The sequence below is a fragment of the Cucurbita maxima genome, unplaced genomic scaffold (genome assembly GCF_002738345.1).
Source record: "Cucurbita maxima cultivar Rimu unplaced genomic scaffold, Cmax_1.0 Cma_Scf00010, whole genome shotgun sequence".
Lineage (NCBI taxonomy): Eukaryota > Viridiplantae > Streptophyta > Magnoliopsida > Cucurbitales > Cucurbitaceae > Cucurbita > Cucurbita maxima.
The window spans coordinates 5495858-5518906 of NW_019272026.1; the positions used below are offsets into that span (position 1 = coordinate 5495858).

Sequence of the window (23049 nt, forward strand, 5' to 3'; positions counted from 1 at the left end):
TTATTGTATTAGCACACTGCCTATGATGTAGTCATCAATCATTACTTGCTTGTTGTCCTCAAAGCTTTGACACTTTTCCGACTAGTGAAATGCAATGATCGGTCCGTACGTCCTTTAGTTTAGGAGATTTTGGAGTTGAAAAACCTTCTTCGAGTAACTTACAATGAACGTTCGGTAATAGTTCACAAACTCTAAAAACGATCTTAGCTCATTCCGTTTCCTGCCCATTTGTCGTGGAAGAAAAATCGTACTAAATGTAGATCCAATTTTTTGGTTTGAATTAAAAAGTATATAATATATATAATAAAAAAAAAGTGAGTTGATTCTGTGTCTAATCAGTGTGGAAAAGGGCATTTAAAAAGAGGTAAGGGGTGTGGTTTTTCCCATGCAATTTGTTTTTTGCAGTCTTCAAAACAAACCCCATTTCATTACTACTTCTAGTTGAGTGATCTACACACTTTGGTCTCATCTTTTTTAGTGTTCTTCAGTTCATCACATATATATATACAGAAGATGTCAAGCAGAAGATCCAGATCTAGGCAATCAGGCAGTTCAAGGATCACCGATGACCAAATTAACGATCTCGTTTCCAAGTTGCAGCAACTTCTTCCCGAGATTCGCCACTCGCAATCTGATAAGGTGACACAAAAATAAAGCTTCTCTAATCTCTCGTCTTCTTCATACTCAATAAATAATCGTCCATTTTGTTCTGATACCATTTTAAATTGATAGGTTTCGGCAGCAAAAATATTGCAAGAGACGTGTAACTACATAAAGAACCTACACCGAGAAGTGGACGATCTAAGCGAGAGACTATCGGAGTTGTTGGCATCGTCGGATACTGCTCAAGCTGCCATCATTAGAAACTTACTGATGCAATAGAGACAATGATATTTTCATATGACAAGACAAGAACACATGAAAGTAGCTTATTAGTTTTGAGGTTTTTGCTATGTCTGGTTTTCGACGTAGTTGCTGTTTTCAATGCTCTTTCAAAGACATACTCATTAAGCTCTTCTCAATCAAGCCTTTATTATTATTATTCATCAATAAAATTCATTCTCCTTCTTTTACTTTATTTTTATAAATAATAAAGAGGAATTTTAGTAATCTATACATTTGTAAAACATAATGGAACGTCTAAACGTGTTTATCATTACACTGTATGGTATATGATACTATGATTACATGGTAAAATCATCACGATCCATCACTACAAATGTGTACTATGATTATGGTCTGCAATGATCGAACAACGATGTATTTCAGCCATTTGTTTATGCAATCTGCAATGGTGATATATTCTCAGATAACGAAGAAAACTACATGATGAGAAAACTACATGTTAAGTAACGAAAATATCTTTATTGATATGAGACATTTTGGATAACAAAAAATAAAGTCCAGACAATTTATGCTCAAAGTATCCCTAATTCATAACCGTCAGTAATAGTAAAAAATAAATAAATAATAAATAAATTTATCATCAAACAAGTTCAAAGACATTTGTTTGGGCATTAGAAATAATTTTTACAAAGTTGAAGAGGTGGGTCACTTTTGCAATTACTTTGAAAATGAAGGGTATTTTTGAGAAAACGTTTTCCAGGGTAATGTCAAGAACAGAATATCATAGCATCGTGATTTGACCTCCTCCGGTACCGATTCAACATTTCCCTTCGCAATTCCTATTTTCTACGTGTTAATCACCACATCTCTCCGATTGCAGACTCAAACTCTTGCTCAGGCACCAGAAGGGAAGAAACAAGATCAAGGAGAAGGTCCCAGAAGCCAATCGAGAAGCCAAATTCAAGAGTTCGGAGAGGCATTTTCATGCCAGCTTCCGCCAATTAATCAAACCCCTCTGGTATTAATGATCGGGAAATTATCTGTGATTCAGATTTATGCTCAATTTCTCCGACGATCAGCGTCTTGGTATGTCTCTCTTCGCTGAAACATTAATTTTTCTTTTTTGTTTTTGACAGAATTGTAGAAAGTGGGTTTGGAGTGAGGATGGTGTTGGTGTTGGCTTTGGGGGATTTACATATACCGCATAGAGCCCCCGACCTCCCCGAGAAGTTTAAGTCTATGCTTGTTCCTGGCAAGATCCAGCACATCATCTGCACTGGAAACCTTTGTATCAAAGTATGTTCAAATCAAATCTTCTTTCTGGATTTTTTTTCTTTCCAGCGACTTCTATTGTGGTGCTTGGTGTCCTGAATTGTTCTTCTTTTCGGTCGCGGAATGTAATATCTTACTGGAACATTTTATCTGCCTATGTTGGTGCATCTGGAAGACCATTTAGAATCAACTTCCAATACATGTTAATTGACAGAAACACCATTAGACTATGTTTTGATTTACTAAATCCACTATTGTTTTCTATAAGTTGTCGGGTTACATTGTGGCTTATGAACTCTAGGAAACGTATATTAGATATATAAACTACGTAGAGTAATGTGTCACCCCCTTAATTGTCGAACTCTTAACTTTTCATGTCAATCTGTCATATCCTGGCATTGATTCTTCCCCATAGCATTAATCCTACTGATGATCCTACTAAATCTTGGGTCTGATTTCAAATTTTTTTTTCCTTAGCTTGTGTTGTGTATTTTTCTTCAATTAGTACGTAATTCTTTTGTTTTTTATTTGATGCTGACTATATCATAATTAAGTCTCCCAAGGTTCCATCATCCAAGTAAGTGAAGAGGCTATGCTGTTAACACCCTTTTGTACCATTAGATTTGTTCAAGATTTGGATGACTTTCTAAGGGAATATGCAGTGAACTGCACAAGTATCTTGGTATTCTGTTGTGGTGACTGTAACGACACTAACCTAGGGTAGCAGTTCAGTTACCTGTTTATCTATTGATTGAAGTGCTTAGCTAACCAAAATTTAAGCTCACCCCAATCTTGAATTTGAACTGCAATAACCAAAGTTTCTCCATTGTGTGTAATGGACCTTTGGTTATTTTAGTTCTAAACGGAATTTTTACAACTTTTAACAGTGAACTTTATTTAATATTTTCTTGTGCTTTAAGTCCAAATGCTAAGCTTAATGATACAATTTATAACAGCCCTAGCTCACCGCTAGCAGATATTGTCTACTTTGGCTCGTTACGTATAGCGGTTAGCCTCACGGTTTTAAAACGCGTTTATTAGGGAGAGGTTTCCACACCCTTATAAGGAGTGCTTCATTCCCCTCTTTAACTGATGTTGGATTTCACATAATTGATAGAAGATCTTAGATGTAATGAAATAGGAAACTCTGGATTCAGACGCCTATTTAGGGAAACTTGCTTGTACTATATATCTCACGATTTAATAGAAAACACCAAGTTCACGTTGTGTGAGCATTAGCCTCTATTTGAATCTCTGTTCATCATATATGAGTTGAGACTTTTGGGGATTTGATCATTTTGTTTAGCACCAACTTGCATACAATTTTGTTTAATTTATTCGTACAAGAAGTGGAGCTTTGTTGTTCAATTGGTTTATATTTCCTTGGGAGAAAAATTGTTTGATGGTACAAAGTTTTCTAATGATGTTTCCAGGAAGTTCACGACTACTTGAAAACTATTTGTCCTGATTTGCACATTACACGGGGTGAATATGATGAGGAGACTCGCTATCCCGAGACAAAAACTCTGACTATTGGACAATTTAAGTTGGGTCTGTGCCATGGGCATCAGGTATGGTTTGTTGCACTTTTTCATAATCATCATTCCGTATTTTTTGTTTAACAAATAACAAAATCCATGTTACTAGCCAAAAAATTTGGATTTTCACCATTGTGAGGGATCATTATGAATGGTTCGGATACAGTGCTTCTATTACTAATGGGATTGACTTGAGATTCTGTTAGGTTTCCAAACGCAGAAAACATAAGAAAACACCAAGAAACTAAAGTGTAAACAAGTAATTCAAGATCCCTTCCAAGCCCTAATTCACTCACCAAATGTTTAACTCCCTCTATTTATAACCAAACTCGATATCCACCTCCCAAATTAATGTGTAACATACCCTTATAACATTCCTAGTTGCATTCCTAACACATTCCTGCTTCTTCTTTCCGTATCTAGAATCATAAACTTAAGAGCCTGAATATTGCAACTTCTGATTCATTGTCTCTAGTAACCATGAACAGAAAGTTGCTTTTCAACTAAGTTCAAACAAAACTTCTGCTCTACAGTATTTTCTGCCTGAAGTCAACATTAGCAAATAGGTGGTGTAACATTGTAGAATTCTGCCTACTCTTTGTGGTAGTTCACATCATGTCCATGAATTCTATTTGTTACTGGCTGGCTAGGTTATTCCATGGGGAGACCTAGACTCACTTGCCATGATGCAGAGGCAGCTAGACGTAGACATCCTTGTCACTGGTCATACCCATCAATTTACAGCTTACAAACACGAGGGAGGTGTGGTGATTAACCCTGGATCTGCAACAGGTGCATATAGCAGCATTACATATGATGTCAACCCGAGTTTTGTCCTCATGGACATTGATGGCCTTCGTGTTGTGGTCTATGTTTATGAACTGATCGACGGGGAGGTTAAGGTAGACAAGATTGATTTCAAGAAGACAACCACGCCAGCTCATTGACCGGAACAAATTGGCATTTATATAAACATATATGAAGTTATTTCTTTTATGGAGTTGTGATGCATGTTAAACCATGTTTAATCATGCTGCAAAGATGCTGTTTCTGGGGTAATTGATCCCAGAAAAGAGTTTTAGGTGTTCTGTTCTGGCTCCTTGTGACTTTTTGTGATAGGTGATGAGGTTTGCACAGAAGTCCTTGGTTGTTCTTGTTGTTACCCTGCCTCCATTTCTCGGATTTGAACTCAGTAAAAAATTGGTTTAATCCAGTGAATTCTGATGGAACTACGAGTTCAAATATCATTGTCATGTGTTTGTGGGATTAAATGGGGTATTATTCCCCTTCCTTAGATAAGACTGATTCGAGTACATATCAAAATCTAGTGCCAGAGTTATGACCCTTGGCTACCTAATTCTCCATTAATGAAAACGATGCTCTCCCAAAACGATTATTTTCATAGTCAACGTACATCGGAACCTGGTCTTTCTAACCATCGACTTATATATCGAGCCTACATTTAAACACTCAACTATCCAGAAAAGAAACCATGATGCAGCTACGTGGAGGTTGGGTTCTTGTTTTTTTTTTTTTGTTTTTTTTTTTAAATGAAATATTTTTATGAAATATAGGGATCTCGAAGAAAAAAAAAAAAAAGTAATTTACAAATATTGAAACAAATAACTGTAAAGATAAAAAAGTAGTTAAAAGTGAAACGAAAAGAATTTTATATTGAAACCATTCCATGTTAGGAGTAAAGAAAAAGTTGAAACAGGGCTCAAACTTAAGAATTGAAAAAACATGAATCCAAATCAAAGCAGAAAAGGGCCTCAGTCAGACTGAGTGGTGAACCTATAAACCATAGCATGCATGTAACTCTGCCCCGGGGTCACAATCTGCGAAGGAAAGTTAGGATGGTTCACTGAATCCGGGAACCCCTGAGTCTCCAAGCACATCCCTGCATACTCCTTATACACAGCCCCATCTTTCCCCATCACCTCCTTCAGCTGATTCCCAGTGTAAAACTGAACCCCCGGCTGGTTACTCCACAGCTCCATCTTCCTCCCCGACACCTTCCCCCAAACCTCTGCAACTTTCTTAAAATGCTCGCTCCCGGTGTCGTCCACCACGTAGTTGATGTCGTATCCGCCGGGGACATTCTTAATCTGCGACCCGATCTCTCGTGGGGTTGAGAAATCAAAAGGGGTTCCTGCAACGGGGACGATTTCGCCGGTGGGAATGAGCTCGCCGTCGACGGGAGTAATCTTTGAGGCAAAGAGTTTGATTTTGTGTGACAGAATGTCGCCGCTCGAATGCCCGTCTAGGTTCCAGTAAGCATGTTGGGCAATGTTTACTGGGGTTGGTTTGTTTGAGGGCTTGGCTTCCATTTTTACTCCCAATTTGTTGGTATCGATCAACATGTAGGTTACTGACACCGGCAGATCCCCGGGAAACCCTTGTTCGCCATCGAAACTGTCGTGGGTGAATGTAATGTGGCTGTCGTTCTTATAACTCTCCACCTTCCATATCACATCTCCAAACCCTTTCTCCCCACCTTAACAGCCACAAAACCAAAATTATCAATGAATTTGATCGCAACACATAAAAATGTTGAAAGATGAGGAAAATGAGAGAACAGAGACCATGGAGCAGGTTCTTTCCATCATTAGGAATGAGTTTATAGAAAACGCCATTGATACCAAACTGAGCTCCTCCGATTCTATTCGCCACACGTCCAACAATGTTCCCAAAGTAGGTTCGATCACTCTGCCAAAATAAGCAAAACAAAATCAAACCCTCCATTCATTTTTCCTCTTTTATACAAGAAATGACCCACAAAAGAACACAGAATTGTCTCACTTTAAAGTCATCAACCGATGGGAAAGAAAGAACAACGTCGTCCAACTTCCCTACAACAAATCAAAAAACACAATAAAAAACATGAACAATATCATAAAGTTCGAATGGAATGAATGATCTGAATCAGAACCCGACGAACCATTCTTATCAGGGAGGATAACAGAGAGAATGGTTGCACCATAATTGGTGAGCTTAATAGAAAAATCTCCCCTTCTCAATTCGTAAATGCCAACTTCGCTTCCCTTAACAAACCCAATGGCTGCACAAACAGACAGAAGGATCAATGGGAGAAGTTTCGCCATTTTCCCTTCCTGTGTGTTCGAAGGGGAGAAATGATGTGCCGATTGGCTGAAACGAAGCTCTCAGGATGTTTATATACAGCGATTCATCCAATTCGGGATAAGTTTGTTGGGGATTTGCTGATTTTCTTTACTATTTTGTGGATTGAGATAGAAACTAAATCAAGTTTTGAGTTTTTGTTTCTATTTTTTTCGATTCCAATCTACTCTGACCTATTCTTTCTGGTTCTTTTCCATCTGTACTGCCCATATACGTTGTTGTTGCCATAAATGAAAGGGGGTCTTACCTGATTTTGGATTAATTTCCCGAGTTTGTTTCATTTCCCATGAATGTTATTATTTAAACATCTATTACCAATATATCATACTAGATAAGAACTCCATGTGTATATATATAGATAATTTACCATAAATGGTAGCACCGGGAGAGACATGCTTCACCATTCAAGTACATGTCAAGAGTCTAATGAGATGGGCCACAGCCCAAAATGACATGATTGAAACTTTGATGGAGTAGGTGAGCCATGAGTGAGTGGGTTGCAGAGTGGGAGATGGGCCACAACCTGGGGGTCCACATCCCAAGAGGTCAGTCCACTAGTCAAGCCCAGAGGAGGCCCATTAGACAGGGCTCATCTTCGCATCAACCGCAAAGCCAGGGTTTCAATCTCAACGGCTTACAATTTTAAATTTGAAATTCGAATTTGTGAGCGTATGTTTTTGACCTTTTCTCTTTAAGCATCAACAAGTCGCAGTGGGGCAGGTCAGGTAGCCGTTCCAAACCTTCCTTTCTTCATCACCACCGTCCGTTTTCTTCTTTTTTCCCGCGCCGCGGTTAGGAATTTTAATTCCTCTCTTAATCCTCCTCCACGTGTCATCATTAACGTTTTATAACCAGCGTTTTCTCGAACATTTACACGTGTCGCTTGGACAGCGCGAGTCCTTACATGAAATATTTGAGTTTTAAGATATGGATGACAGTTTCCATACTTTCCCGCCTAATTCCTTTTTACTGTTTATTTCATTTTCTGAATTTGACTATAAATTCCCCACTCCTAGAGCTCCACTCACCGCAAGGATTTGTGTATACAAACTAGAATCATTGTCCCTTTCAATCGGAGCGGGGGAGAGACAGCGGAAAATTCTACTTTTCAATCCCAGATAAACAGAGCCATGGAAGAATCCATCAAGGACCAGCAATCCACTCCACTTCCTGGTTTGATTTGCTGAATCTCCTTGTAAATTTCTCTCTGTTTTTCTAGTTTTCCTTTTTTTTACTCAACTTTTGTGGTTTGAATGAGTTAGGAAATTCAGCGAGACTGAAGCTTCAGCGCTATACTTTGCGATCGGGGACCAAGTCGAAGGAGGAGAAGCCTCCTGTGCGCCAATTGTCGAATCCTGCATCTTCTGCTTCAAAGAGGTGCTTTCTTCTGTTTACTTCTCTGATTTCTCATTGAGGATGTTTATCTGTTAATTGATTTGATATTTTGGGGGCTTTTGTGGATCATCACTTCTCAAACCTTTCTGTTCAGATGAATCTTCTGATTTTATTGTAATTTCCGTTGACCATGCTTGATTATGCTCTCAAATAGCTGTTCTGAGATCATAATAAGAACTTCCCTCATTTATATATTCGTTTCTAACAGTTAGAATGAATGTTGGAAGTGATTGAGAGAGAGAAGCTTACGTTTTTAATGAGTGGAAGGAACGTGAAAATTTTTCATAAGATTTAGAAATGCAACTTTACAGTAATCTGCTGAACCTGAATTAATACATGATCCAAGAAACAATCATAATTGCCTGTTTTATTTCCTTTTATATTTGACGTTTTTTTTAATGCTATTTGATTTGCCTTTTGGAGATGTCATTGCATACTAGTAGAAGAATGTTTCATTTTGAATGTACTTTTTTTCCGTAGTAGTTTCCTTTTTTGGTTTACCTAAGTTCTTCGCTCGGAGATATACATCGGAAATTGCATAGTCCGAATCTTCTTTCTGTTTCTAGTTACTGTCTTCATCTTCAACAAAACTTTGTGCAGTATCTAACTGTTCTGTTCGTCATTAATTCCTGATTCTTCTCTGTTTAAAGCACTTTAGATTAATTGTTCTTTGATTCGAGTTCAGGGCTAGATCTGTGTCCAGTGTGAGTAAAAGTGTTGGAGTCCTTGATCTGTCTGCCAAGGACAAATATGCTAAACCACCAAGAAGGCTGTCTATTCCAACTAAAAATATAAGCCCAACTCGAAAATTAGTTGGCAACATTACGCCAATATCAGAGGTCCGGAGGACTGCCAGAAGCCAGGGGAAAAGTGACACACCTGTTTCTGATGTTTCACGGTCAAGCAAGAAAAAATTCAACCTATTGTCTTCTACATCATATTGGCTATCACAGATCAAGCTCTCTGAAGCTGCATCTAAGCATTCTGTGTCGCTTGGATTTTTTAAACTTGCATTGGAGGCAGGGTGCAAGGTAATAATTCCGTTTTCTTTAATTTTGCCTTGCTCTGTTTACTCTGAAATTTTCGGATTACTGAAGTTGGCTCCTCTAGTAATTATGAAAGCTGTTCTTTTAGTTAACCCTTTACTAGTTCTTAAATTTTTCTTCGCTCTGTAATTATGAAATATAAAACCAGCCTCTTCATCGGATGCGTGAGGAGCTAAAGTCCTACATAGATCGTTGCAACCTTGATGAAAGTGAACAAACAGTGAAAGATTTGCTTGAAAACTACAATTCAGCAGAAGATACAGAGCAACTGCAGGATTCTGAAACCTTTTCTCAGGGACCTGAATTGGGAACAAGGTCTTCAGATGAGGAAGTTCATAGCTCTTCATCCACAGTGGAGCCTAGGAAACTTAAACCAAAATCCTTAAACACCGATGTCACCAAAACTACTACCCCGGTCACTGGGGTCAAGCAGAGAAATCTTACTACAACACACGCGAATAGGGGATTTTGGAATAAAAATGCTGCCCCAAGTTCAACTTCAGAGACAGCGAAAAGATCTGGGAAGAAACAGCCTCATAAGCCAAACAAGCAAGAACCCATTCAAGTAAAGGAAAAGGCCAAGAAACATGGAAAAAAACAGCTCAGCGACAAGGGTGAGTGCAAGAAAATCATTTTATTTCAATCATTTGCAAAAATTTAGCAGATTGATATTTTATATTTATCTGCAGCTCCAGGCAGCACGAGTCCTGAAGAAGATTCAGTGCAATCAAACAAAGAAAATTTGGTATTTCTTTTAACCTCAAGGTCCGCAACACATCTTTAATCCAATTCGTCGCATCATGATGAACTCTTGCCTTTTTTTTTTTTTTTTTTTCTCTTGTCCTTACAGGAGTCTCCACCAATTGAAGTGACATCGACAGAAGAAGTGATATGAAGAAGATTCTAGTGTTTTGTCCCTGTCTCAATAGTTTGTGTGTGTTTTGAAGTAGGGTGATTTCTTTCAAGTACAGGAGAGATGAAGTGAAAGTGTCAACCTGTGGTGTGTGCTTTCTTCTTGTCATAAACATAATAGTTTCTATGTCGTGTCCTCTCTTGCTAGATACATATACAGGAGGTATTACTGTCATCAATTGTATTGAAATCTTTTATAGTTGATCCATTGTTTTTAAAGTGTTTCAGCTTGGAATTTATAGAATCAATGTGCTCTGATAATGATTTTAAACACTCCTAAATATGTGCTTGTCCATGACATGCCTCTCACCCTTTTTCTATCTTCCCGGAGCCAACGATGTAGGCTTGCTTGATTTCTGAGATGATCTTGCAGCTGCTGGGGCATGGTGTGTTGTTGGGGTTGGGTTGAAACTGCTCCATGAATATATAAAAAGTGTAAAGAATGAATAAAAGGAAAAACTACCCTCTATTTTGGTCAATTACTATCCGCCTCATAGTTTTAAAAATATGTATGGTAGGGAGAAGTTTGATGTTGGATCTCACAATCCACTTCCATGAGCCCCAGCGCCTTGGCACATTGCTCGGTGTCTAGCTGTTGTACCGATGTTGTACCGAAATTTGTTGATGGATTATTTACAAATGTCATTATGTTGAATATTTCATCATCCATGCATTTTCACTTGCCATTTTCTCTACTATCCCCAGGAGATGAGGAAGGACTCTTGGAGGTGGAGCATGATAATGATTTAGCTGCCTCAAACCCCTTACTTCCTTGTTGAGAGCTTAAACTTGATGCACACACATTTCCCTGAGGTTCTTCAACATAGCTAGCCATTGGAAGAACTGTCTTGCTCCCATTTCCACCGCCGATGATCGAGCTCAGGGCAGCTGCCAATGCCGAATGGAAATTTGGGTCAGACGTAATCGCCTTAGTTGCTGCCGCGATCGTGTCCAGTAGAGGTGACGACAATGGCGGGGGCGGAGTTGAAGATCTGGAAAATTGTAGATGCCCGGCTTGATTGGCATTGCCATAGCCATAGCCACTGTTACTATTGTTCCAAGGCATGAAGCTGTATTGAGAAGAGCCAAAATCAGGAGGAAACTTTGGGGGATAATTAGTTGAGAGAGAGTTTGAAGTGAGGTCTAAAGTGATTGTGGGATGGTTGAGAGAAGAAGATAGCATTGAAGAGTTTGGCAAGTAGAATCCCTTTGAATTGGTGTTGTTAGAGAGATACGAGTTCAATCCATGGAGATTCGCCACAGCGGTGGCGGTGGCAGAGGTGGCGAATGAAGAAGGGCCCGAGAGGAGCATCGAGGCGGCAGCAGAGGTGGTGGAAGCCATGGCCATGGCTGAAACAGGTAAAGGATGGTTGTGAGTTCCTTCATAGGTGGTGATTAGTATGGATATATCATCAACACTCCTTTGCACCTGCACATTTTCATATATAAACTCTCCTTTTTTATGAAATATATTTTAATTTTCGTTCGCCTAAAAAATAATGGATACGATAGCATATAAAAGACGATATTGTTGGCTTTTATTATTAAAAGTCCGTGACTTTTTATACCGTTTTTTTATAACTATTGTTAGACGGACACGACTCTCCACAATGGTATGATATTGTCCACTTTGAGCATAAGTTCTCATAGCTTTGCTTTGGGCTTCCTAAAATGCCTCATACCAATGGAGTTAGTATTTCTCACTTATATAAACTCATGATCAATTAGCCGATGTGGGACTTTCATCATCCAATACCTCCCCTCGAACAAAGCACGCCTTCCCTTAATCGAGGCACGACTTCTTTTTGGAGTCCTTTGTTCGACATTCGAGGATTTGCCAATCTATTGGCACGGCTAAGTTTAGGGCATGGCTCTGATATCATGTTAGACGAACACGACTCTCCACAATGGTATGATATTGTCCACTTTGAGCATAAGTTCTCATGGTTTTGCTTTGGGCTTCCCAAAAGACCTCATACCAATGTGGGACTTTCATCATCCAACAACTATAATAAATGTTATAATAGAATATGAAATTTAAAGTAAATTACCTGTTTTCTAACGGGACATGAGGGTGCACCTGTGCAACGATAATAAGCTCTAGGGCAAGGATTTCCTTTTGCTGTCTTCTGCCCGTATTTTCTCCACTGGCATCCATCGTTCATCTGCACCAACTGGAATCAAGGAATGAGAATAAAAATTTTACAACCCACTTCATTCCGTTGGATGATTGTTCATTAAAATTAAGAACGACTCCTAACAATGTAGCGTTTAATATTTTAAAACATATGAACCAAATGAAAAGTTTAGCTCATGAACCAAAAGACATGTGCAACTAAGTTTTAGGACGACTAACCGGGGCATCACACCGGGCTCTCACAGAAACCCTAGGCTTCTTGGGAGGATTCTGCCGAGAAACTTCATCTTCTCCGGTGGGGGGCGCCGGCAAACCCTTCATGGATTTACCCGGCGGCCAAATGGGTGTGGTTTCTTCCTCTTTAGCTTCACTATCCGTTGGAGTTTGAGTTTGATGAGTTGATGGGGTCTGAACATTTGTTTCAGCCACTCCCAGAAAGCCCACGTTTTGAGGATCTGATTTTGTTGGTGAGGAAATGTTGTTGAATAATCTTCTTCCTAATGTGAGTGAAACCATTTGGTCCATTTCTTCAACCTCATGGTTATGTATGGCAATTGCAGTTGTTTGTGTTGACTTTTTTGCCTCTCTGGTTTGACCCATTTCATGGAGCTGCCTTTTCAGTGTCTCGTAATTCTTCATTGTTTCATCCAAACATTTCTTTAGCCTCTCGTTTTCTTCCCTTACTTCCCTCATTTCAGCTTTCCTCCTTTTCATTCTTTCTTCATCATGCTGCTCATCCTGTCCATTAAAAAAAAAACATGTTTTTTAGAACTAAACTACATTACGTGCATATTGATATGATATGGTGTAACCCAATCGTCGTTGTGGAAGTAGAAGTGAGATTGATCGTGCTCACACACTTATAAACAGAAATTAAACATAGAGACAAAAATTTATGTGCTTATACAACTACCACACCACAAGTGATAGTCAATTGCTATAACAAAAGTATTTTTCATAATTTCAATTACCAAATCTCTCCTATGACAATGATTCCGACTAAATACAAAATGATAATGACTTTCCAATCCCAAAACAATGTTAAATAAGCATTTATATATGCAAAATACTATTGCCCTATTGTGTTTATCAAGTCACATAGTTTTCGTATTAAAAAAACATAACTGACTAATTATGCTTCCATTAATAACCTTGGGCCAAGTATGAGGATATAGGCCCACAGGAACCAGAAAGCAGGCCGAAAGGCCCAATAAATTAAAGAACAGGGACGAAACTACCGTCGACCACAAGGTCATGGCCCGTGACAAAGGCTGAGTCATCGGAAGCAAGGAAGAGCACAGCATGAGCCACATGACTCGCCTTCAACGCCACACCTTCCACCCTCCACATTCCTCTGTACGCTTTCTCAACCTCCTCCATTCCCATTCCCAGCGCCCTACATGTCGCCGCCGTCGCTACCCCACTCGGCGACACGCAATTCACCCTTATTCCCTTCCCTCCAAGCTGCACGCTCGCCGATCGCACCAATCCCAACACTGCGTGCTTCGACATACAGTAGTCCGTCCCCCGCCTACTCCCGTTCGCTGCCGCCACACTCCCCGTGCACACGATGCTCCCTCTTACTCCCCCTTCAACCATCGCCCTAGCCGCGTGCTTCACGCACGCCGCCATCCCCTTCACGTTCACCTCGAACAGTTTGTCTGAGGCAGAGAGATCCAGGTCCAGGATTGTTTGGTCTTGGCTGCTTAATACTCCTGCGTTGCTGAACATCACGTCCAATTTTCCGTACTGTTTCACCGTTGATTCCACCATTGATTGCACTTGATTTTCGTCCGTTACGTCGCAGAGTATGTACCTACACCTTTGGCTGCCGATCGATTCGGCAACTTGGCGTCCTCGGTCGTCTTGGATATCGGCGATTACGACTACTTTGACGCCGTTGTCGACGAACAGACGTACGGTGGACTCGCCGATGCCGCTTGCTCCGCCGGTGACAATAGCTACCTTGGCTTCAAGTTTGAGCGGCCTGGACGTGGACTGCGACATTGTGAATGGTGATCTCTACCAGGTATTCCACAAAAGGCTTGACTGAGGGGGGTGAGGGTGGGGGTTTATCTATAGTGTGTGATCCTAGCTTCTTGGACAACTCCAATTGTCCTTCAGCCATGATTAAAAGAATGTTGCATTACATAAATAATTATACAAATAATTGCCCTGAGTTGTAAAGATTGCTGCGATTTGACGGCCTTTGAATAACTTTTTCTTTTTCCAACTCTTTATCTCTTTGGATGCAATTTCTCGTTTTTCAGTTTTTTTTTTTTCTTTTCTTGTCGAATAATGAATACACAGATGAAAATACGTTAGAAAAACTTACTCACGATGTGAAAATTCACCTTGGTTAGAAAGGAAACGAATTATTTTCTATAAGACTGTAGAAACTTTTCCCTAATAAACCATTTGACTTGAACTGAATGGTATCAAAGCCTAGGACAGGAGGTGGATCATAAAATCTCATGTCGGTTAGAGAGAGAAACGAATGTGCTATGTACCAAGCCAAAATAGTATAAGCTAAGACGCTAAGCCTCTTGGGACGATCGTCAGAGGAAGAAGTTAGGGGAAGGGGGTGGGTGCCAAAACACACGAGGCAAATAAGAAGGAAACCCAAATTCACAGGAACTGTCATGAATGGACTCAAGAAACTTCCATGAAACTCAAGTCCCTCCCAACAAGAACGTGGGTTGATGAAAACTATTTGAAAGGAACTTTGTTAGACCTCAAAGTTGCTTAACATTCATGAATAATCCGAGTGAGACTCGGAGTAATCGCTCGGGTAGGGCGACATAACCTCTCGCTCTAGCAGCTGCAGTACTTGGTTCATTGTAGGCCGCATAGCCGGGTTGCCATTAGTGCACCTTGCTGCTATTTCGAGAATCGCTTCTAATGTTTCCGCATCTGCATTCTTGCACCTATTATCCACTATGTTCTCCAATGGGTCTTCTCCCCGCAGGGTGTTCAACTATAAAGGTCATGCTCATATTTAGAGGCTGAAAAAAATGCAAGAACTTGAAAATGGTGCAGAGATTAGCTTACCCAACCAACGACATTTAGGCCCCTCTTTGAGAAAAATGCATCACTTGGTCTCTTCCCTGTAACAAGCTCCAGCAACAGAACTCCGAAGCTATAAACATCAGACTTCTCAGTTCCTATCCCACTTTGCAAGTATTCTGCTCAAGAACATTTAGTTATAATTTCAGAATTGAAGTTGAATCGCCATTGTTGCTTATAAGAACGATAGAGGAAATTGGACCTGGAGCTAGATAACCAAATGTGCCAGCAACAACTGTTGTGATATGGGAATCCCCATCAACCGAAAGCTTTGCAAGACCAAAGTCCGCTACGTGCGCCTCTAAGTTCTCATCAAGAAGAATGTTGCTGGATTTTATGTTGCAGTGCACAATCTTTGGACAGCAATCATGGTGCAAGTATGCCAGTCCTCGAGCGGTGCCGAGCGCTATGTTTAACCGAGCACTCCAATCCAAACACTTCCCTGCTCCATGTTCTGCAAATAATGAAAACATAAGATTACAACGAATTGAGAACAAAGCTAGAGTTCCATACATAACGGCCCAAGTTAGAGTTTCATACGAATTGCCTTCTTTGGACTTTTCTTTCCAGGGTTTCCCCCTTGAGGTTTGAAAATGCGTTTCTTAGGAAGAGGTTTCCACACCCTTATAAGAAACGTTTTGTTCTCCTCTCCAATCGATGTAGGATCTTACAAATGGTATCAGAGCTAAACACTAAGTGGTTTAGAGAGGGGAACAAAACATTCCTTATAAGGTGTGAAAACCTCTCCCTAATAGATGTGCGTATTAAAACTAGAGAACAATATATGCTAGCGGTAGGCTTGGGCGGTTACAAGATATTTCGTGTGCGAAAAGCAATAATCAATAATGAAATAAGAAAAATGATACCGTGCAAGAAATCATCCAAGCTACCCTCTGTCAGATAATCATATATCAGAAGCTTTGAAGAAGGAAGCCTGCAATAGCCACGCAATTTCACTAAGTTTATGTGTTTAATGCTTCCCAATATCTCCAATTCTCTTTCAACTACTTGCTCTGAACCATCCTGAGTCCTATCAATTTTCTTTACAGCAAATGTTCCACGATCATTCATGACCATCCGATACACAGTGCCTAACCCGCCCGAGCCAATAACATGTGTCTCATTCAGGCCCTCCAGCTTCTCTATGATCTCACATGTTGGATATGGAAGATTTCCATGGAATGTAATAAGCTTCTCACCTGCATTGTGTTGTGAGGGTTGTCAATTGCGTCATGTATTTTGAGATAAAACTAGAAGAACCAGATTTGAATAAACCCAATAGCTCACTTGGTTCGTAGTTTCTTTGCTTCTTAACTTCCATGTAACTCTTTGCAGTTCTTTCTTTGTTTGACAGCAAACGAGTCCACATGAACACAATAAGTACGACCAACACGAACCCCGCTGTCGATATTGCACCAATCAACAGTCCCTTCAAGTAATGAGAGGGTCGTTTTGCAGGAACTGTAACATATAAAAAACAAAATTAGTATCCATGGTTCGCTTGGAATATGATTGTGGTAATAAATTCTTTAAAGTGAAATGAGAAATTGCCTGCAGCTTCATCACTTTCAGCATGTGGTAAGACGGCAGGAAATCCCAGTGAGGTCCGGCACGGCTTGTTCACTTGCCGGCCACAAAGATCTTGATTGTCAAGGAACCTGCCACATCAAGAAAGGATGATATCATTTCGAGATACAAAACGCATTGGACAACCAATTCATACGAATAGGATACATTGGGAGGCAAAGATTATGAAACGGCATGTTCCTCCTAACACCCAAGTTCTCTTTGGAATGCCATGAACAAGCCTACATGGCCACTTCGTTGATCCATTGCATACTCCTAAACCATGCTTGTATAAATCCTAAAACTAAATCTAAACCAAAAACATAATTGTGAGATCCTACATCGGTTGAAGAGAGAAACAAAACATTTCTTAAAGAGTGTGTAGAAACCTCTCCTTAGCAGACGCGTTTTAAAATCGTGAGGTTGAACGATCATACGTAACGGGTCAAAGCGGACAATATTTTGTTTGACCTATGATGGGTGGTGTGCCAGCAAGGACACTAGGTCCCCAAGGGGGTGGATTGTGAGATTCCATATTTGGTTGGAGTGGGGAATAAAGCATTCCTAAGTGTGTGTAAACCTCTCCCTAACCGATGCATTTTAAAACCATAAGGCTAACAGCAATACGCAATAGGCCAAAAGCGGACAATATCTACTAGTGGTGAGTTTAGGCTGTTACAGATGATATCAGAGCCAGATACCGGGCGGTGTGCCAGTGAGGACACTAGGTCCCCAAGGGGATAGATTGTGAGATCCCACCTCGGTTGGAGAGGGGAACAGAGCATTCCGTGTGGAAATCTCTTCCTAGCAGACGCGTTTTAAAATCATGAGGCTGACGGCGATATGTAATGAGTCAAAGCGGACAATATCAGTGATGAGCTTAAGCTGTTATAAAAACAATACGTACCTAATAGACAAAGGATTTGAACATGTATAAAAAAGAGTGGGGCTTTATAGTGTACTTACGAGTCATTCCCAAAGGTGCTAAGAACTCCAAAATCTGGGATTTCTCCAAAGAAGAAGTTGGTAGATAAATTCCTGAAATGAGTACCCATTAGCAAGAAACACAGGAAGGATATAATAGTTGTAGCAATATGAAGAACTGTAGGCATGGAAAGTTGACTCTTACAGATTGCGCAAGTGTGTGAGACGACCAATTGATGATGGTATGCTTCCCTTAAAGGAATTGCTTGATAGATCCCTACAGTTAAATCCCAGTGATAAAAATTGAGTGGCAAATAAGTTCCTCTTTTAATTGGCCATAAAGAAGAGGGGAAAAAGAGTCAAGTTTCTCACAGTATGGCAAGGTAAGAAAGGTTTCCAATATTTGATGGAATGCCACCTTCAAGATAATTAGCCCTCAGGTACCTGAATCAAAATAATGTATGATCTCCTGAATATACAAAAATGGCGGAGGGAAGACGGTACTTACAGTGCTCTAAGTTCAGAACAATTAGCAAGTTCATTGGGGATATACCCATGTAAGCCGTTTTGGTGGAGAGCCCTGATTTGACATGAGAAAGAACAGACACTTAAGTGAAGTGTATTACTCGGTGATATCAAAATAGAGAAGTAAGGTGGTGGTAGAGATGCTTACAGTCTTTGCAATCTGCTAAGTTTACCAATGCTGGGAGATATAATCCCTCCTAGTTGCATGTATGGTAGATTACTGAAGACCCCACAAACAAACAAGCATACACAAAGATTATTAAATGAATGTTCAAAAGATGGGTTAAAAGAGACTGAAGTGACATACATTGAGCTGACACGAGAGTCCTGGGGATGGCAAGAGATACCAGTCCATTTGCAGGGAGATTCATCTGAAGGGCTCCAATTACTGAGAGCGTTCTTAGTGTCGTTTAAACCACTTTTGATTTCCAACAATGTTAAACCTAAGACATGAGACAAAGTGAAACCAAACCCCTTTGAGGAAAACATAAACCCAGAAGAAAACAGGGAAGAAGAGTAGGGATTACCATCTTCAGTGAGAGAAACAGAGCAGTGGCTTAAAAGGGTTGCTGCTACAACCATGGAGAAGACACAAATGAAAAGACCCATTTCGAATGACTTTCCCAACCCGTTTCAAAAAGTGAACTACGGATTATGAATCTCTTGCAGCAGGCAGTCACCGGAGCTCATTCGCTTTAGGCGAAGAACCACTTTCAAAAATGGTTAAGACGCTTGACAATACAAAGCTTTATGATCTGACATTTACAGATGACGAGGGAGGACAAGTTTTTGAATGGGCATGGGAAATCGTGGGGAAAAGCAGTAGCCGTTTGTCCTAAGCTGAAATTTTTATTAAAAAAAAAGGTCTTTGAGATTCAAAATTCATATTGAATGACGAGATATCTGTACTGCTCCATAATCTCTGGTCTTTTTTCTAAAGAACATAACTTTCTTAGCATTTACAAGTTACAACATCAGGGAAGTGTTCACTTTTGAAGTGGGATTATTTAGAGCTACAATGGGAAAGGTGGCGTTGGGTGCGTTTGTTTCAAATCAGCTGACCGATTAGAAGTTCTTACTTGCTTAGCTAAACAGTGTTTATTCAGTTTCAGCCCAGATAACACAGCCCACTTTTCCCCTAAAAGGGAAGTCATTCAAATCCCTGCTGCCCGACGGTAACGCCTAGTATATATTGTCTTCTTTGAACTTTCTTCTTCAGGTTTTCCGTCAAAGCTTTAAAACACGTCTGCTAGGAGAAAGTTTCCACACCCTTATAAATTGTGGTTTGTTCTCCTCTCCAACCAATGTGGGACATCACAATCCACCCCTTCGGGACCAGCTTCCTCGCGTACTCTTTCCTTCCTCCCATCGATGTGGGACTGCCCCCAAATCCACCCCCTTTGGGGCCAGTGTCCTTACTGGCACACCGCCTCGTGTCTACCTCCTCTTTTGGGAAGAGTGAGAAGGCTGACACATAATCCGATGTCTAGCTCTGATATCATTAGTAATGCACTAGATCCACCGTCAGCAGATATTGTCCTTTTTGGGTTTTCCCTTTCGGGTTTCCTCTCAAAGTTTTAAAACGCGTCTGTTAGGGGAGGTTTCCACCTTATAAATGATGGTCTGTTCTTCTCTCAACTAATGTGGGACATCACACCAACTTTACATACAAATAGAAAAAAGTATACTTGCATAATGCTCAAACTAGCAAACATTGACGTAACCACTTAAAAACAACAATATCTGTTAACAGTGAATTTCAGCTACACTTAACAGTGTTCTAGTGAGGATGTTGAGCCTCTAAGAGAGTGGATTGTGAGATTACACATCAGTTAGAGAGAACAACAAAATATTTCTTATAAGAGTGTAGAAACCTTTTAAAATCATGAAACTGACGGCGATACTTAGACAATATTTGATAGCGACATGTCTAAATGCATTTATATAAGAAACAAAAGGTTAGTGTTTTTCATGTCAAAATTTAGTGCAACTTATTTCGAGTTTGAATTAGTTATGGAATATATGATATTCCTAATCTTGAAAAATATATTAGTTAGAGAATATATCTTAGATATTCGTAGTCGGTTTAGGTTTGATTGGTAGTATATTTTATTTTATTCTCAAGATTTGTTAGTTTATATTTTCTTTATAGATATTATTTAGTATCTTGTATCCTATTTAAAGGTTGTGAATATCAATGAAAATGAAGAACTTTTGATCCCAATTCTATTTCTTATTCTTAGATCTGTATTCTTTAGTTGTTGAGTAATAATATTTTCATATCTATTCACACTTTTGAGTGGTAGATATTGCATCATTCCACGCCATTATGAAATCTCTAACTTTAATCGTTAATTATTTAAGATAGGATTGAACTGCGACGTCTCAAAGCTTGACTTTTTAAACGTTTCCACTGCTCACACTTCAACTTGTTGACCACTTTGTCGTTCTGTTTTAACCCAATCACAGCACCTGGAGCCTCAAGAACGTCTCTTTGAGCAACTTTCTGCTATAACACCAAAATTACATTCAATATCATTCCTTGTCACCCAAACTAATCTTTGAAATTTGTTTCGTTTAGACCAATACTACTATTCATATTGGGAAGCTGACCAATATCTAAGAAAATATTCATTTTATGTAATAAAGTAACGGACAATATCTTTGTTCATACGGGATTTATAAAATTCAAACCAAGAACGAAGTTATGTACCGAGAGAGGTAGTCAAAAGAAAGGAATACCTCTATAATATCATACCATTGTGGATATATAGAGTCGGTTGACGTGCTCATATTAATTTGTTGAGTAAATATCTCCAATTATAGAACTAGAAATCTAGTTGGATTGAGATGCTTTTACTTTTCTGTGCATGCTGATTGAAAGGGATATTTTGTCACTTTCAAGTTGAATTTTATTTTCCATCCTTTGAAAAAAACACTCTCAATTAATAAGCATACTCTCTGTAATGTGACTGGTTTTTAGTGATGGTTCCTCCTTACATGCAAGATCCCACATCAGTTCGAGAAGGGAACGAAGTATTTCTTATAAAGGTGTGAAAATCTCTCCCTAACAAACGCATTTTAAAATCGTGAGGCTGACAACGATACATAACATGCCAAAGCAGATGATATTTGTTGGAGGTGGGCTTAGACTGTTACAAATTGTATCAGAGCTAGACACCAACAGTGTACCAGCAAGGGCGTTGAGCCCTCAAGGGGAATGGATTATTGTGAGATCCCATGTTGGTTGGAGAGGGGAACGAAGTATTTTTTACAAGAGTGGAAATCTCTCCATAACAAACACATTTTAAAACCGCAAGGTTGACGGCAATATATAACTGGACAAAGTGGACAACATCCGCTGCCTTCCATCTCATCTCTAAAGAATCCTCCACCAGGACCAGAGGACTTCTAACATATGGAGCTAATTCTAGATTACATGCAAGTCCCCACTCTCTAACAATAACATTTTATTATATCAGTTGCTCTGTTTGGGACCATCAACCTCTAGGAAATATGGCATTTTATGTGCTTCAGAAAACTGAGGCAGCCATTAATGAAGTCCCTCACCTCAAAATCTACAGTACAAATCATTAAGTTACAATCAGTTGAATGTGGTAATTGAATGGTCCATGCAACTGTTCTTACAGAAAACAACAGTGCTTCTTGTATGAGCTCAAAGCTGTCCCGTTAATTCAGCAAAAAAATTTGAAACCTTGAGAGGCAATGGATTGCTGTGTGTGCAGGCCAGGAATAGCAGTTTCACAGCCTGTGCCTTCCTTCACTGTGAGGGGCTTTGGCATTAACTGGGATTCCTGCAAAACAGCACTTACAATAAGGACATTCAAACAACTTCATCTGATACCATTTTGAGCTAATGTTAATCTAACAACTTTGATAATCCTGCACACATTTCACTTTCTCATTACATCTTTGTCCTCACTACTATTCAGGGAAGAACATATCACAAATCTTTGAAAGCTAACAAAAAATAGTTATCTGGATCCAACACTTCATATGCTGATACACCCCATCAGAATTGACCACTTGTCGCAGATGCAATTCTGAAAGTATACATGTAAGATCTCACATCGGTTGGGGAGGAGAACCAAACATCATTTATAAAGGTGTTGAAACCTCTCCTTTTGCTTACTCAACCTATCATGCTAGCGGTGGGTTTGATCTGTTACAAATGGTTTCAGAGTCAGACACCAGGCAATGTGCTAGCAAAGAGGTTGAACCCCGAAGGAGGGTGGACAAGAGGCGGTGTGCCAGCAAAGATGCTGGGCTGCGAAGGGGGTGGATTGGAGGGTCCCACATCGATTGGAGAAGGGAATGAGTGCCAGCGAGGTCGCTGGGTCCCGAAGAGGGTGAATTGTGAGATCCCACGCCATTTAAAGAGGAGAATGAAACACCCTTTATAAGGAGTGTCATCGAGTACGATGGGCCCCGAAGAAGGTCGATTGTGAGATCGCACATTGGTTGGGAAGGAGAACGAAACACCTTTTATAAGAGTGTGGAAACCTCTCCCTAGAAGACGTGTTTTAAAAACTTTGAGGAAAGCCTAAAATAAAACTCAAAGAGGACAATATCTGAGCCATTAAACTCAATAGTGGATGACAGTATAAAAGAAGCTGTGTCGAAGAGGGTAAGATGAAGATACTCAATAGTGGATGACAGT

At 39.8% G+C, this 23049-nt stretch overlaps 7 protein-coding genes across 7 annotated transcripts; 3 read left to right on the forward strand and 4 right to left on the reverse strand.

Moving 5' to 3' along the window:
* The first annotated feature begins 384 nt into the window (after window positions 1-384).
* Window positions 385-1060, forward strand: LOC111484830 (transcription factor PRE3-like). The gene is made up of 2 exons (XM_023131440.1): window positions 385-639; window positions 733-1060. Exons 1-2 carry the CDS (start codon window positions 514-516, stop codon window positions 880-882), a joined length of 276 nt encoding a protein of 91 aa, XP_022987208.1. The 5' UTR covers window positions 385-513; the 3' UTR covers window positions 883-1060.
* A 566-nt stretch (window positions 1061-1626) lies between these two features.
* Window positions 1627-4950, forward strand: LOC111484824 (vacuolar protein sorting-associated protein 29). Its single transcript, XM_023131435.1, has 4 exons — window positions 1627-1864; window positions 1983-2142; window positions 3552-3689; window positions 4307-4950. Exons 2-4 carry the CDS (start codon window positions 2011-2013, stop codon window positions 4601-4603), a joined length of 567 nt encoding a protein of 188 aa, XP_022987203.1. The 5' UTR covers window positions 1627-1864; window positions 1983-2010; the 3' UTR covers window positions 4604-4950.
* A 352-nt stretch (window positions 4951-5302) lies between these two features.
* Window positions 5303-14051, reverse strand: LOC111484817 (aldose 1-epimerase). The gene is made up of 7 exons (XM_023131426.1): window positions 14046-14051; window positions 8502-8510; window positions 7802-7806; window positions 6598-6804; window positions 6459-6508; window positions 6242-6365; window positions 5303-6153 (listed from the first exon to the last, which is right to left on the reverse strand). The coding sequence occupies exons 4-7, from the start codon at window positions 6758-6760 to the stop codon at window positions 5429-5431; spliced, it is 1062 nt and encodes a 353-aa protein (XP_022987194.1). The 5' UTR covers window positions 6761-6804; window positions 7802-7806; window positions 8502-8510; window positions 14046-14051; the 3' UTR covers window positions 5303-5428.
* On the forward strand, window positions 7519-10426 carry LOC111484823. Its single transcript, XM_023131434.1, has 7 exons — window positions 7519-7588; window positions 7814-7970; window positions 8060-8174; window positions 8878-9223; window positions 9387-9852; window positions 9928-9983; window positions 10089-10426. Exons 2-7 carry the CDS (start codon window positions 7928-7930, stop codon window positions 10131-10133), a joined length of 1071 nt encoding a protein of 356 aa, XP_022987202.1. The 5' UTR covers window positions 7519-7588; window positions 7814-7927; the 3' UTR covers window positions 10134-10426.
* LOC111484813 (probable WRKY transcription factor 72) lies at window positions 10808-13020 on the reverse strand. Its single transcript, XM_023131419.1, has 3 exons — window positions 12507-13020; window positions 12202-12324; window positions 10808-11579 (listed from the first exon to the last, which is right to left on the reverse strand). The coding sequence occupies exons 1-3, from the start codon at window positions 12999-13001 to the stop codon at window positions 10827-10829; spliced, it is 1371 nt and encodes a 456-aa protein (XP_022987187.1). The 5' UTR covers window positions 13002-13020; the 3' UTR covers window positions 10808-10826.
* Window positions 12950-14514, reverse strand: LOC111484820 ((-)-isopiperitenol/(-)-carveol dehydrogenase, mitochondrial-like). Its single transcript, XM_023131430.1, has 2 exons — window positions 13526-14514; window positions 12950-13025 (listed from the first exon to the last, which is right to left on the reverse strand). Exons 1-2 carry the CDS (start codon window positions 14292-14294, stop codon window positions 13021-13023), a joined length of 774 nt encoding a protein of 257 aa, XP_022987198.1. The 5' UTR covers window positions 14295-14514; the 3' UTR covers window positions 12950-13020.
* A 224-nt stretch (window positions 14515-14738) lies between these two features.
* LOC111484808 (LRR receptor-like serine/threonine-protein kinase FEI 2) lies at window positions 14739-19182 on the reverse strand. The gene is made up of 13 exons (XM_023131414.1): window positions 18896-19182; window positions 18676-18811; window positions 18517-18588; window positions 18352-18423; window positions 18216-18287; window positions 18049-18120; window positions 17886-17957; window positions 16905-17011; window positions 16641-16814; window positions 16220-16552; window positions 15556-15807; window positions 15339-15472; window positions 14739-15264 (listed from the first exon to the last, which is right to left on the reverse strand). The coding sequence occupies exons 1-13, from the start codon at window positions 18975-18977 to the stop codon at window positions 15040-15042; spliced, it is 1803 nt and encodes a 600-aa protein (XP_022987182.1). The 5' UTR covers window positions 18978-19182; the 3' UTR covers window positions 14739-15039.
* Window positions 19183-23049: the final 3867 nt, after the last annotated feature.